Source organism: Labeo rohita, chromosome 14 (genome assembly GCF_022985175.1).
Source record: "Labeo rohita strain BAU-BD-2019 chromosome 14, IGBB_LRoh.1.0, whole genome shotgun sequence".
NCBI lineage: Eukaryota > Metazoa > Chordata > Actinopteri > Cypriniformes > Cyprinidae > Labeo > Labeo rohita.
Window position 1 is genome coordinate 20467490 of NC_066882.1, and position 16321 is coordinate 20483810.

The following is a 16321-nucleotide window of genomic DNA, read 5'->3' on the forward strand; positions in this document are numbered from 1 at the left end:
TGTATAAGACTTTTATTTTTTTTTACAGTATACTCGGCTGGACTTTCATCGAGTTGCTTAAAAATGTAGGTTTCTAGTGATATTTAAAAATGTTTGTAATTGACTTCCTAGACCAGCGTCTTTGACTTTTTTTGTTTGTATGTTTGTTTTGTTATGGTATGAATTTTGTGAAAACTTCAGAAACAAGTTTTTTTTTTTTTTTTTATTAATGAATTTATACTGTAATGTGACATGATGTGCATTGATAAATTGACATACAAGACAAGAAATGTATATTAAGAAAGTAAGTGGGTCAGATTATATCTAAATGTGCATTTTAGGTGTACTAGTGACTTAATAATAATGTGATGTTTGTGCTTTACTTATACAAATTTATTTTTTGGACGTGATGTCATGCTTTTCTTTAAAGTGCCTTTTACTACCATGCAAATTTAAGCATTCAATCACTCATCATATCAGAGTACCATGCTTTTACAATCATATATCATTGCTGTTCCACGGTACCGCCACTATACTTTTTTTGTAAGGGTTTATTGAATTTGTCATTTAATAATTCATTAGGCCAGGTGCTCTTGCACTCTGAAAAGCAGTATTATCAGGTTGCTGAATGACATCAGTAAATCTCAATTGTTCAGCAATCTTATAGTCCGGCTCTGTAGGCGTAGAGTCTCTCCCAGCTCCTCAAACAGACCCGACACTCCTCAATTGATGATTTTTTTTTAGCGCCAGGCCATAAAAGACTGTTTGTAACAAGCGTGAACCACTATTTTTGTCTGATTGCTGGGCCGTGTTCATTTAAGCGTTGGGGTCGCACACAAACCCATTTTTCCAGAGACAAAACTGCTCCGCTTAGTAAGTCTGTCGTACTGTGGCGCCTCATTAGCTCCTCACAGAGCGCTTCATACAGCTGGCAGCGTCTGTGTGCCCGGCCGTCTCCCAGAGCACTTCAATAGCTGCTGACGGATAACAGCGAATCCTTTGTAGCAGCAAATGTGTGAGAAACTGGGCGAAAGGTGTTACTGCTGGACGCTTTCTATAAGAACGTCTGACACACCCTGTTATGAAAACCATATTCACCTGTGGCGTATGAGACGCCCTTTATTTAAGGTCACTTAAGGGCATTGCCTATGACTCGACCACTTGCTCGAGTGCTTCCCGTCAAGGAAGTTTCTGTTCTTAAACTCCACTGTGTGCCCTGGCTGAATGTGGATTTTGGTTTCTCTTGTAGAAAGCTTGAGCTGAGATTGCATTTGTGATAATCTTTGACTGCATGTGTAACGGAGAGAGAGCTGTGTTTGAGAGGTTTAAACTGCTCTCAGGTTTATTCTGCTGTGCTGTTTAAAATGCTTGGTTTATTTGACTTTTTATATCAAACAGTTTAGCTTCATGAGGTAAATTAACACAAATCATTCTCCTTTTTTTTCAGTGACGGCTTGCTGTGACCTTAGCGCCTAAAAACAAAATAATGTTGTGTAATGTTTTTCATTATGATAAGAACAACATAACACGCTGACCTTGGCCATAGTCAGTGCCGTTGTACAGAAAAGAGAAGTGTGAAGTTTGTTCTTTTGTATTCAGAAAACTGTAGAATATGCATTTGAAACAGCATGAGCATAGGAAAAATTTTTTTTAGGTGAACGACCCCTTTAAATGTAAACTAAAAATCATTTTTACAAAAAAGAAAAATGCAGTAAAAACCTGTTAATTGCTTAACTGTAAGTTACCATAACATACGCTAAATAACTAACATGTAATTTTATTGTTGCTGTACGTTTTTTGCAAGTCACATGAATTACCACATAAATTTTGATTTAAAAAAAATGGCTGGGTATTGGCACATTTTAGGATTCGATTCAAATTCTATTAAGATGCTTGTGATTTGATTCAGATTCAGTATTGATTATTTAGGATGTGTATCAGGTACATTGCAAATTTGCAAAAAATACTCTCAACTAATGCTGTAAAATATACACGAGAGTTATCTGATACTATGTTATAATATTAGGGGTTAAAATGAACTGATTTGTATACAAATTATACTTAATTTAAGTTTTTATAATAGTAAAGTTACATTTACATAATTATATTTCTACTCCAGTTCATTTTCTTGAAACATTAAACCTTTAAATGGTGGCTGTCATAAAACTTGACTGATTTATTCAGTCAAACATTAAATATTGAAGAACAGTAAAAATGATAATGAATATGTTATATGATGCGTATATTTAGCAAATTCTCCTCTAGAGTTCATTTTTCTAGCTGACTAATATGCGTATGGTCACCGAATATGTCTTTTTGTAAGGTAAATGTGACGTTATGTGACATTTATTGTTTACACGCTGTTATATTGATGTCTTTCCGCGGTTGAAACACTGACGGAGTGATTACATTAAACAGAATACAGATTTTGGTACATTGTGCTTTTTTTTTTTTTTTTTTTTCTAAAACTAGTATTAAACCAGAGGAGATGATCAGTTCACACTTCTCGTTGCAGCTTCTTTTGAATTGAGGCGCTACAGCGATCTGTCACAGCGCAAAACAGAATTTATTGTTTTAATACTGTAATAGAAAAAAATTGAAATCTGAGACTTTGTTTCATATCAAGAGTAACAAAGCACAAAGCTTATTGCGATTTATTGGATTGGAGATGCACTACAATGTCCTGTTCATTAACTGAAAACAGGCTGGACTAATTGAATCTTGGCCATTTAAGAATCAGTATAGCTAGATTCGTAAAAATGAAAATCGATTAAAATAAAAAAATCTGTTTTTTTTTTTTTTGTTTTTTTTTTTTTTTACCCAGGCCTAGTAAAAAGATGTTTCCAGAAATTCCTGTGTGACGGATTGCATACAATTGCTTTATTTCAGCTTATTTCTGTAAGTTAAAGTGTTTTGTAATATTTAGTTTTAAAGTTTGCACTAATTTTGTTATTATTAGCTGTGATATTGTCACTATATGTATTATTGTGAATTTTACACAATTATTACTCAAAATTTACAGAAAAATATTTGAAAACAATGGGCCTAATTCATGAAACTTGCGTAAAAATATGAGTAAATTCTGAGTAGTGCACGCTCATTGATAATTAGCATTGTCATAATTAGTGCTCATTCATAATTGCATGTCCAGGAACGCAGTGGAATATTCTGGTCTACTTTCTCAGATTTGGCTCCAGTATGTTGCATAAATGCAAAAAGGATTAATAGGCCATATGCCTAACAATAAATATTCAATAATGTGTGTCCACCAAAAAGTTTTTAGCCTGCTGAAAAATTGTCGGTGCTCTTTTGAAAATGACAAGCTGGTGGCGCTTGAGAATGCTTTGTTGGCACAGCGTTTTTCCAGCTGAGACGCTTTAGTTGCAGTGATTTGGAATATCCACAGTGGCAACGTATTACTAGTATCTCATTTTTAAAAATTTTATTAAATATAAAAAAGCAGTAACCAGTAATATTGACTTCTCTATTGATGTAGGCAGTCGTTGTACAAGTAGGATGGTTGGGTTGGTCAGTATTTGTCCCGCCCTTCCTCTATTTACGGTCGGGTGAATACTGACAGTGACAAGTGCTGCGTTTTACAGTTATCAACTCAGCTACACACACAAATTTTTTTTTTAAAAAAGAGGGCAAGAGCTTTTGTACGAACTAACATTTTGAAAATACAAACACTTTTATAAATTTGAAAGTTTATGTGAGAACAGCTTCATGAACGATTTACACAAAAATGAATTCTGCTCGTGTTTCATGAATGGTTATTTCAAAATAACCAAGTATTGGTCAATTAGCCTAGCTGAGCAGTGTGTGTATACATATACCTAAGTTTCATTCACCCAAATTTAGGGCTGCACGATAAATCGCATGCGATTGTCAAGCTACACAGTCACAAGCTACACAAAATCGCGCGCATAATCGAATGCGATTCATCTGCGATTATGAGCTTGATTTTGCGTAGCTTGTCAGTGATTTACGGCTCTGTGTATTAATTGCTGCTCCAGCTGATCGCACGTGATGGAGATTTACTACTAATCAAAGTACCGGCTTTACTGACTAAACGCGCCTGACAATCGCATGCGATTTATCGTGCAGCCCTTAGCTCTGTGAGTGTTTTTAGCTCTATGGTTCTGAGTGTATTGAATGAAGAGCTTGGGTTTAAGTTGTTTCTGTGAAATATTTGCATCTTGACTGCAAATTCTCTGAAATTTCTTATCAAGAATTCTTGTTTGTCGTGATAACACATGTTTGGTTTTGTTCTTCAGTTGTCTGTGTACTTTGATGATGATAAAATGCAGAGCGTTTACCTTAGTAGGTTTAATGATAAGAACATGACAAAACATTCCATCTCCGGTCAAAGTCTCAAAGGTGTTTTCACGCCTAACAGATAATAGCTAATTTAATTTGCACCAATGTCGGTTTGATCCTTCAAATAGTAGAAGCAAATGTTGGACAGTCTGTGTGGCAGCGATCTAACTATTGGTCATGTTATTTTAAAACCCACTGAGATTCGCATGGCTCCAGTCTGCAGGCTGTGATAGTCACCGTTTCCTGTATTGTAAAGAGATCTGTTTTCTTTTATGTCACTGTAGTACCACAACAAAGTAAAGTGCCGCCCTCAGCAATGGTAGATTAAATTGCTGTTGATTTGTTCAGGAAGTTTAGTTCGTAAACTGGAATTTGGGAAGTCAAGAGTCTAAGTTTACAAAGAGAATTACTGAAGTCAACATAAAATTGTATTCACGACCATTTTTAATTTCATAGTGTGATGTATTTCTGAGTGAAACAGGAGTAGTTAAATCTTCTACTCTAAAATTGTTCAACTGTTGGTTCTGCTGTGATTCTGATGATACACACTTACTCATATCCTTAGATGACCTACATTCATGTCTTTGGTTTAAGTGCACTAATTTCACAGGATAGCGAACAGACAGAAACTCCCAGACCGGGAGTCTTTCTGTCTGGACTCAAGCAGGCCAGCAAGAAACGTATGTGTGGGCATCTTAGAGAAGTGTCAGCCAACTGTAATTTGTATAAGTGATATTTTCCACCGACATGATCATGCATATCTTTGTCAACTTCTTTTTTTATCTTAAAGATGCCTCATGCTTTTTTTGCACCTTTTTTTGTAACTCAAATAGTACATTTGTAGGAAAAACATGAGGAAAATGTTCCTTGCTATTTGCAGTTTGGCTTAATTTTGAAAAACGGAAAATATTATTTGCTGACAACATTCTGAAGGCAAAGGGGAAAATAGTTTCCTTGCAATCATTTTGTGTATAAATGTGTAGAAATAAATAAATGCCTTTGTGTTTTTTTTTGTTTGTTTGCAGCTGTGTGAAGTGGAGCACAGGATGCAGAGTTAACACCACCCTGTGTCTCGCAGAAGAAGCCCGGCTGCCAGACCCTCAGCAGTAGACACATGGCGGCATTAGGGGTAAGTGAATCACTTACTTTTATGCTGCACAATGTTTAATTTGACTTAAAAGGACTGATTTAAAAATTACAATTTGTTGAGAAACTCACCCTCAGGCCATCCAAAATGTAGAAGAGTTGAATTGTTTGACCAGATTTGGAGAAATGTAGCATTACATCACTTGCTCATCAATGGATCCTCTGTAGTGAATGGGTGCCGTCAAAAGAAGAGTCCAAACAGCTGATAAAAATATCACAATGATTCACAAGTAATCCACACAACTCCAGGCCATCAATTATTGTCTTGTGAAGTTTTAAAAAAAATTGTGTGCTCGTAATAAACACCCATTATTGAGACTTCTTAACTTAAAACTGCAGCTTCTGGCAAAAATATCATATGTCTAATAAGTCCATTCCTTGTTGTCCTCTCTCATCAAAATGATACATTTGGTCCTGGTCCGCTTAGCGTTGACACTGGAATTTTGGACAGCAAACCTAAAGATACCGAACCTAACAGCATGGTGATATGTCCACAACCTGATTGGTCGGGTTGAATGACGAATATTTCGTGTCAGAACTCACGAACACTCCAAATGAAAGGAGAAGGTGTGTTTGAATTAAAGCGGCGTTGTGGGTGTATGACATCAAAGTACCCATTGACTGATCGGTCTGCTCAGCGTCACTTTAAGTTGAATACACCTAATGGCGTCTGCTGGACTATGCGCACTCGCTGTGTGTATATGATTTTATTTTCACCACCTGCAAACTCACAAAGAGCTTTTAAAAGGCATTTTACCTCCTCATTGCTCCATGTTTGCCCTCTGCTCATTTTGTTTTGGATACACTGCTTGTTCTCTTTGTGAAATCATGTTGCGTAGCATCGCATCGTCAATACTTCCTGTTTTTGGTTTGTTTATAAGTATTTGGTTCCTGTTGCGTTCTTATTTCATTCGAACCACACCAGAGTTTGTTTTGAAGCGGATCAAAGCCATCTCAGTCTGCTTGTTTGGTGCACACCAGGGTTCAGATGGCAGCGCTCACACTTACTCAAATGAACCTCACTAACGGAGCAGTCGCACCAGAGTTTGTTTAAATCGAATCAAACATGACAAGTGTGAACACACACTAAAACTGTTTTGGACTGTTTTCATTTGTAAACTGTGCTTGATGTGTTTCACTCCTGTTTCAGGCAAAATGACTTTTTCACTGGAAAAAGTAATGGATAGACATAATTTTATGGATAGATTTATATTTTAGCCAGAAGCAATGGTTTGAAGTTTAAAAACATCTTGATAGATTTGTTTATTACAAAGATGCAGGTTTTCACCACACAAGACGTTAAATGGTGAACTGGAGTTATGTAGGTTACCTGTGCATTATTATGATGTTTCTTTCAGTTATTTAAACTCTCTTTCTGACGGCACCCATTCACTGCAGAAGGCCTTAGGGTGAATACATTTTCATCAGATTTTAATTTTTGAGTGAATATTCCTTGAACTATCTTAAATGTTTAACCCCAAAATTTCCATTGTTGTTTTCCATATTTTCTCTCTTCATGAATAGATGTTTTGCAGAATTCTGTTAAACAAAAGTAAACGGTGATTTATGCTTTTTCAAAACGTCCAGTAAAATTAATCCATATGACTTGTGTGCTATATTCATAGATTATATTATTTTATATTCTGAAATTTAAAGGGTTAGTTCACCCATAAATAAAATTCTGTCAGTACTTACTCACCCTCATGTCGTTCCAAACCTTTAAGACCTTCGTTCATCTTTTAGAACACAAATTAAGATATTTTTGATGAAAATCATCGAGAGCTTTCTGACCCTGCATAGACAGCAACACAGCTATCACATTCAAGGCTCAGAAGGACATTGTTAAAATAGTTGAACAGGGAAGAGAAGAAGTTTTTAAATGAAGTTGTTTCTTTTCTTTGTGCACAAAAAGTAGTTCTCCTAACTTTAGAAAATTAAGGTTGAACCACTGATGTCACATGGACTATTTTAACGATGTCCTTAATACGTTTCTGGGCCTTGAACGAGTCAATTGCATTGCTGTCTATGCAGGGTCAGAAAGCCTTTGGGATTTCATCAAAAATATCTTAATTTGTGTTCTGAAGATGAATGAAGGCCTTTCGGGTTTTGAATGACATGAGGGTGAGTAATTAATGACACATTTTCATTTTTGGGTGAGCTATCCCTTTAAGTTTTTATTTGCTGATAGTCATCTCCTCTGCTGGAGGTCACAAGCGTCTTTTTTTTTTTTTTGTTTTTTTTTTTCCATGTTTAATTCTGCATGTTGTTGACTAAAAATTCTATCTGTTTGGTAATGAGTTTTTAAAACTTGGATGTAACTTTTTCCTCAGTATAATGCATTTAGACTCATGGGTAAATGAATGGCTTTGAAGCTCCAACTTTTATTGAAGCCCACTAATGTGAGAGTGTAATATTCACTGCAGCCCGTGGCAATTCTCTGTCCTCATTTGACACTGCACTGCACTGCACTGATTATGCTATTGCAACAAGGCTGGTAGCTGAATTCATGAGTGAGGTTTGAAAATCTTTTATGAGGAAGTGCCATAACATAAAACACCTGTGGTTATGCCGTAGTGAACACATTTAGCCTCATTGTGGTGCTAGCAGTGTCTCTCTTTCATCTTCTACACACTTTGCTGCAACAGTTTCCGTTCCAATCAGCTCTAATGTGTACACTATTCAGAGTTTTTGTGATTTCCGTTATCAGTGCATGTTATTTAAGAAAATAATAATAATTTTTAATTAAAATGCTTCTTAGACTATTATTTAGAATGAATGAACGTTTATTTTTTTCTCTAATGTTTTTATTTTTTGTTAATATTATAGAAAAATCCTTCAAATCTGGAATAACATTGATAAACAATGCGCAGTGAGACAGGGAAGTAAATGGAGTGTGTTGACTTTAATGTTGATGTTTGTGTAATATTTGTGTACTTCATCTTAATAAAAATATCTAAATTGATTCATATATTAAAACAGGGATTTCAGGCAATCTCTGATCATTCGCTACATTAAATTTTCACAGATTTTCTTTAAAAGCTGGATTCCAAATATTGAAGCAACATAGATCTAATTATTGTCTTTCCAGTGGGCCACTGGAGTGGTGAATAATCTGTTTAATTTGTATTGAATATGAGCATCATGTGTCCTGACACAGATTGTACTTCACCGGATAACGTGTCTGGTCAATATAGTCGTCTGGCTGCTTCACATGGGATGTGCCTGAACAAACAACACTTTGTCTTTAAAGTGGAGACTACAATTTAGCCGAACAAAAAACGTGACTTCACTTGTAACATGAAATTAAGCTAACACTTATTTTTTACCTTTTTTTTAATGTAATGGATGAAGGCAACCTAATATTTGTGACCCTAGTGACCTATGAGATCACCCTTTTGACCCCTGATTCTCCAGCCTGCAGTTTGCATTGTGGTTTTGTCAAATGCGCTAACCTCTCTTTTCTCTCTCTCTCTCTTTCACATCCAGAACCCCGAGATGTTAACCAGGAAGATTAAACTGTGGGACATCAACGCCCACATCACCTGTCGTCTGTGCGAGGGGTACCTGATCGACGCCACCACGGTCACTGAGTGCTTACACACCTGTAAGTGCCATTGCTACACCAATATCTAGTCTTTATTTCAGTTATGAATGACATTTTAGAATTTGGATTGTCTACAGTTATATATATATTGTATGCAGAAGTGGTGCTTTACCCAAAAATTGCAATTTGACTCATACATTCACCTTTAAAGAAATAGTTCATTTCCAGAGCAAAAATTGACAGATAATGTACTCACCACATTGTCATTTAAGATGTTCATGTCTTTCTTTATTCAGTCTTAAAGTAATTGTTTTTTGAGGAAAACTTTTCAGGAATTATCTCCATATAGTGGACATGGTGCCTGTGAGTTTTAACTTCCAAAATGCAGTTTCAGTGCAGCTTTAAAGGGCTCTAGACAATCCCAGCTGAGGAAGAAGGGTCTTATCTAGTGAAACAATCAGTCATTTTCTTAAAAAAAAAAATCCAAATGTAAATACCTTTAATCCTTAAATGCTCATCTTGTCTGGCTCTGCCATGCACATGCGTACTCTGTGCAGTCCGGTTCAAGACAGTTAGGGTAGGTCGAAAAACTCCCATCTCATTTTCTCCTCCAACTTAAAAATCGTCCTACATCGCTATTTTACCTTTTTTTTGGGAAAGGCTGTTTAACCTTCTTTGCACGTTCACTTTGTAAACACTGGGTTGGTACTTTTGCAGCGATGTAGGACGATTTTGAAATTGGAGGAGAAAATGAGATGGGAGTCTTTTAACATACCCTAACTGTATTGAACCGAAGTGCACAGAGTACACGCAGAGCTAGACAAAATGAGCATTTGAGGTTAAAAAATATGTAAATAAATGTACATTTTTGTTCTGGAAGTGAACTTCTCCTTTAAGACTCTTTATTTCATGGCCCATAAGTGGTGGATTGCAAAGAACATCCTGGCCACTCTTTTTCATTACATGACATGAAATGATAAAAAAAATGTAAAAGTATCATAAAAGTGGTCCAAATGACTAAATTCCAAGTCTTTTGAAGCCATGTGATATCTTTGACGAACAGACCTGAATTTAAGGTCAATGAAACCTTATTTTACCCTAGCTCTTCTTAGCAGTTCAGTTAAGAATTAATGTTTTATTTGCTAACTGGTCATTTATTTGAGTCGAAGTTTTAGCAAAGAAAGATCTAGTTTTCAAAACTGCAATGATTCATTCATGAATCAGATTGAATCAAGTGCAGCTCACTGACTCAATGTTGCAGTCGCAGTGATTTAATATTTTTTTGTGAACCAAACTGATTCATTAAAGGGATCTGACTCAGAATCTCCTTTTGCAAAAGTCATGTGGTTTGAACAGCAAAAAGATTTTTTATTTTCCAGATCAAAGGAGGTTGGGTCCTGAATTAAAATTTCCTGATAATTTACTCACCCCCCGTGTCATCCAAGATGTTCATGTCTTGCTTAATGAAATCCATGTAGTAGATTTCAGTGGGCATCAGTGGATTGAAGGTCCAAATTGCAGTTTCAATGCCGCTTCAAATAGCTCTACATGACCCCAGCCAAGGAATAAGGGTCTTATCTAGCAAAATGATTGGTCATTTTCTAAAAAAAAAAAAAAATCGGTATACTTTTTAACCACAAATGCTCATCTTGTGCTAGCTCTGCTATGCGTGTCTACAATTTTATGCATTACGTTATCATGTTGGAAAGGTCACATACGGTTAGTTTTTCTTCTGTGTACTTTGGATCAAAAAGGTTGGGTCGAGAACGTTGTTTTAAACTTTTTTTTTTTGTGAAGGGCGTTTGACTTTCTTTGCGTGTTCGCTTTGTAAACACTTGGTCGGTGCCTTAAGCTACATCACACGTGACTTTTCGAACATTATTACGTAATTTGTGATGTTTTTTTATTTTTTTTTTTTTAGAAAATGACCATTGGTTTCACTAGATATGACCCATATTCCTTTGGTGAGAGCCCTTTGAAGCTGCAATGAAACTGCAATTTGGACCTTCAACCCATTGGTCCCAATTGAAGTCCATTATATGGAGAAAAATCCTTGAATGTTTTCCTCAAAAACCTTAATTTCTTTTCAACTAAAGAAAGAAAGACATGAACATCTTGGATCAGGAAATTATAATTCTATTGTGAACTAATCCTTTAAGTACATCAGGTCAAGCTATCACTAGTCTGTTACATCAGGTTTTGTTGCTTTAAACAGCAGTGTTTGAATTGAACACTAGAGGGAGTCATTGTGCCACAGACCAAGAGCACTTTAGTTTGAGTCATAAAACTAGAAGGGCTATTTATTTTATTTATTTTATTTATTTATTTTTTGCCTTTGGGTTTGTGCTGAGTCATTTAAACATTCTTGTCTCTTGGAAATCAATATAATTATCATTTTGACTTATAATGTGATGTGTACAGAATGAATCAACTTACTAGAAGTGTCTAAATTGTCTGTTTGTTTATGTAGTCTGCAGGAGCTGTTTGGTGAAGTACCTAGAAGAAAACAACACGTGTCCCACATGTCGGATTGTCATTCACCAGAGCCATCCACTGCAGTACATCGGGTAAGAGTTTACCGCAGTAGACAAACACCTCTTAATCAATGTAAACCCCAGAGCTGCCCAGCAGGGGTCCATCAAGGCACACCAGTGAATAGCGTAGTCTTTGATGGCTGGCTTCTGTTCATGTTAGTTGCATGTTGTGCAGCCACGTGGGTACTTAAAGGTGACGTGGCACCCTCCAGCTGTCTTTGTCGAAGGGTGAATTATTGATGTCCAGGGTGCAGCGTTCCTCTCCGGTAAACACATCCCAGAGAAAACATCTGCTGATGTGACCTGAAAGTTTTACGCACTTCTGGAACTGGATCGCTCCGCATGATGTCATTTTAAGGGCAGCAGCTGTGATAAACCATCGGCTGCAGGTTTGCTACAAATCCAGACTGTGAATCAGGGTAGAGCTGCCACATGGAAACTCAAGATTACAACTGCAGGGTGTTTCTTTATCATGCCAAATGTTGCACCTTCTTAGATGTTCATGTTTTTTTATAGTTTGAAAGGAAGTGGCCATAGAAGGAAGTGACCTCTAGGGGCATTGTGCATAAACAATTGAAGCATGCTGTGTCATTTTAAAAAGGGCATATAATAGAAAATGCACTTTGTAGACACATCTGTTTTAATATTTTGAAAAAAGACAAAAATGCAGTAAAAACTAGTGAAAATCTGACTCACCCTCATGTTGTTCAAAACTGGTAAGACATTCATTCATCTTCGCAACACAAATTAAGATATTTGTGATGAAATCCAAGAGCGACTGACACGTTTAAGGCACAGAAAGTTAGTAAAGACATTGTTAAAATAGTTTATGTGACATCAGTGGGTCAACCTTAATTTTATGAAGCCACTAGAATACTTTTTGGGTGCGAAAAAAACACAAATAATGACTTTCCACTAGGGGATATGATGGGATCTCGTGACGATATCCACATAAAACATTTTGCAATGTTTACATTAGAGCTGCACGATTAATCCTTAAAACATCAAGATCTCGATTCAAACACCCACACGATCTTATTCCTGAATGACAACGATTTAGCTATGTCTATTATGACTGTTTCACATTGCAAGTGTCAGTGGAGCGTGAGAAATGCGTTTTGTCGCTGCCCATGAGGGTCGGGGGAAATGTGAACGCAGAAGAAGCACCACAAACAGTCTTTCAACCACGTTATAATCAATATTTCTGTGTTACAGACATTTAAACTTGGATAAAAGTTTATAGTTTGGGTATAAACACTTATTGTCTACAGTAGCGATCAAAACGAAAGTATCTTAACACTTGTATGTATTGTAACGCTTATCCTCTTCCGCCAGGAGGTGGTGACAACTGCCCGTTTAAAAAAAAAAACAAAAAAAACAAGTATGTCATTGAATCATTCATTCAGGAGATTTCAATAGTCATTACTTAAGCAATTAATGACTATTGTCAGAACCACTAGTAAATTACGTTATTTTGTCAAGTTTTCTAATCTTTTTTTCTCTAGAATCGTGAGAGAATCATGGTCCCCAATGTATTAAAAATAACTGGGATTATCAATTTATCCAGAATCGTGAAGCTCTTGTTTAAATGTTTATTACTGCATATAATTCATTAAAATGGAAGTTTAATTTCATAAAGTTCAAAATGCACCTAGATTTTTTTTTTTTTTTGCATTTTGTCTTTTTCAGTTGAATAAAAGGCACTTTTCCCTATATATTTCATCATTGAGGATGAAAAATCTCATCTCGTCTCGTTCTCGTGAACCCAGTCTTGTGTCTCATCTCGTCTTGTCTCGTGGGATAAGTGTCTCGTCACGCCCCTACTTTCTACATCAGAACACTCATTGAGAGATTCTCAATGGGGAATCGGTTCAACACTGCAGCTGAAATGCACATGTACTGAACTGGCAAGCAATTCCAGCTGCAGTGTTGAACCGATTGCCCATTGAGAGTCTCGGCATTATCCTGTCCTCGTGCATTTGTCTTACGTGGACGACCAGCCTTTTTGGGGGACTTGAGTGAATTAGTGTCATTGTAAACCTGCAATATCCAAGAAATCACTTCTCTTGCAATGGCTGAAAGCGATGAATGCCATTTCCTGCATCAGCAGCATGTCAAGCATACGTCATGGTACCTTCGTGAACGTGTGTGGAAGACTGAGATGGAAGAGAAGAAATGGTTGAATAAAGTCATTATTTTTGTTTTCACTGTGCACAAAGTGTTCTTGTAGCTTCATAACATTACGGTTGAACCACTGATGTCACATGGACTATTTTAATGATGACCTTACTACCTTTCTGGGCCTTGAACGTGTCAGTTGCTTTGCTGTCTATGAAGGTTGAGAAAGTGCTCGGATTTCATTAAACATATCTTAATTTGTGTTCCGAAGATTAGAGTTCTTACAGGTTTGGAATGACATGAGGGTGAGTAAATAATGATAGAATTTAAATATTTGGGTAAACTATCCCTTTAAGTGATCTGACTTTTCCTGAGAGATGATTTTTTTTTTTGCTTGTTAGACAATATTAGATGTATAAAAGTCTTATAGACTTATATAAAAAGAGAGGCAAAACTTACCTTATGTATAACCTTATGTTAGCGTTGGGTCATCTGTATGCATGTGTACTTTTAAGAGTTGACCAAACAAGCCTTTTGCAATTCTATCTCTAGGAAAAGGCCTTCACCTTTTTATGCTGTGAGCAAAAACTGCTGCTGAGAGACGCGCAGATGCGCTCGGTGTGTAGGTGTATGTAAACTGTTGGGGTGTGGCGTCCATCTGCCCCCTGAGCAGCGGTGCCTCTGTGTCTGATGGATCCGCTGGTGCACTGGGCCGGGTGCCAGCTCTTTCATAATTGTCATTTAGCAACATAGAAGCCTGCAGTCACTCGCTGATGAGAAACAATTTCCAAACACATTAAATATTCACCACGGTCCCAGTGCTTCCTTCTGAATGGGGCGGAAAAGAGTCGCCCCATCTCTGTTGGTAGATGAAAGCCGTGTGGGATACGAGAGGAAGAGACAATATAAGAGTTCGGGGTCAGTTACATTACGTCGTACGCCATCAAACCAGCTCGCCTCCCTTTCCGCATGATTAATCTGACCTTAGTTTAACACCGCAGTGTTTATGAGCCACACTGTTTGATCGTGAATGAAAACTGGATTTGTCTGTATTAACAGTGGCAGCTCATTGATCCTCAGCTCTTTCTCACACTTGCGCAAACATACACCCACACACACAAAACCGAGCTTTTGTTGATCAGCTAGCTAAATGCCAGTCACCCCCTCACCACCAGGCCTTCCGGCCCCCTCTGTGGAGGCTCGGTGGTGGCTAATTGGACCTCTACCTTCCCTGCCAGGCTGCTGGGATTTGGGAACAGGTGGCAGCTCTGGCTGTGCACCAGGGACACAGGTGCTCCGCTGCCTTGCAATCCTGATCTCTCTCTGTCTCTGTCTCTCTCATCATGCCCTCAGGGAGCAGATCAGCTAACAGCGAGCTGGACTCTGACACAGAATGTGGCCTGTATTCTCAAAGTGGCACGAGTGCAGATCTAAGATCAGTTTCCAACTGGTCTGAGTCTTTATGTGCTATTAAGAGGAACTGATATGGCACAAGGGCTCATACACTGAACTAGACCCAAAAATCTCAAAAATAAAAAATGCGTAATGTTTTTTGCATCGTGACATTATTTTCATTATGATGATTAATTTTGTTTTGTTTTTAGAGAAATTGCTTTTATTCAGCAAGAATGCATTTAATTGATCAAAAGTGACAGAAAATATATATATAATGTTATAAAAGATTTGTTTCAAGTAATAAATGCTGTTTAAACTTGCTTCTCAACAAAGAATCCTGAAAAAAATATATTAGTTTAAGTAGCACAACTGTGTTCAACATTGATAATAATAAGAAATGTTCCTTGAGCTCCAAATCAGCATATTAGAATGGTTTCTAAAGGATCATGTGGCACTGAAGACTGGATTAATGACTGCTGAGAATTAAGGGGGTCCTATTTTGCTCTTTAACAGAGTCTTGATTTTGTTTTGGGGGCGTAGTAGAACAGGCTTTCATGCTTGGTGGTTCGAAAAATGCATTATTTTTAACATAATTTACATTATTACAATACATTTCTCCCAGCCTGGCACAAGTGACTCTATTAGTTCCGGGTTCCGTGTTCCGAAAAAATATGGATTTTTTAAATTTGGAGATTTTTCTTACAAAAACACAGCAATTCGCTACAGGAGGCCTTTATTAACCCCCCGGAGCCGTGTGAGGCAAATTTAAATATAACTCCGATTGCACTTGCCTGAAAGAAGGAAGCCATATACACCTAGGATGCATGGAGGGTGAGTAAATAATACACTACAGTAGTGTTGGGTCCTATCGTCAGCCTGCGAGATCGCCAATACATGATATTATCATGCTAATGTATTTAGTTATTTACATACTTGGTTTCATTGACTGAAACCAGCTCCAGCATAAGGCTAAAAGCAGCCTAACATTATCAGAGAACATCACTGATTAGCCTAGCCTATTCTAGTGCAAGTTTATGCATTTTAAAAAACACTCGCGTTATAAGTAAAGCTAACATTATCTACACTGTATGATGAATAAATCTCTTACCACACACTGCACACGTCTGCGGTTGCGTTATGGCTCTGACACGGCAACCGGAGTAGACCGTGGCTTCACCATATGTTTCGACCCCCTGCACAGGTCTGCGGTGTGTTACTGCTGTGAATCGGCTGTTCTAGTCAATGCTTGTGTTTATACCCACCGCGCTGTGGTTTGTTGAAGCGG

The 16321-nt window shown here is 37.2% G+C and overlaps 1 protein-coding gene across 1 annotated transcript in view; it reads left to right on the forward strand.

The window, feature by feature from the left end:
• The window catches only part of LOC127176604 (polycomb group RING finger protein 3), a 45025-nt gene that overhangs the window by 6683 nt on the left and 22021 nt on the right, over positions 1-16321 (forward strand). Inside the window, exons 2-4 of the mRNA XM_051128366.1 lie at positions 5325-5428; positions 8932-9049; positions 11460-11556. Of these exons, the coding sequence (XP_050984323.1) occupies positions 5414-5428; positions 8932-9049; positions 11460-11556 (230 nt within the window). The 5' untranslated portion in view covers positions 5325-5413. The remainder of the gene's footprint in view (positions 1-5324; positions 5429-8931; positions 9050-11459; positions 11557-16321) is intronic.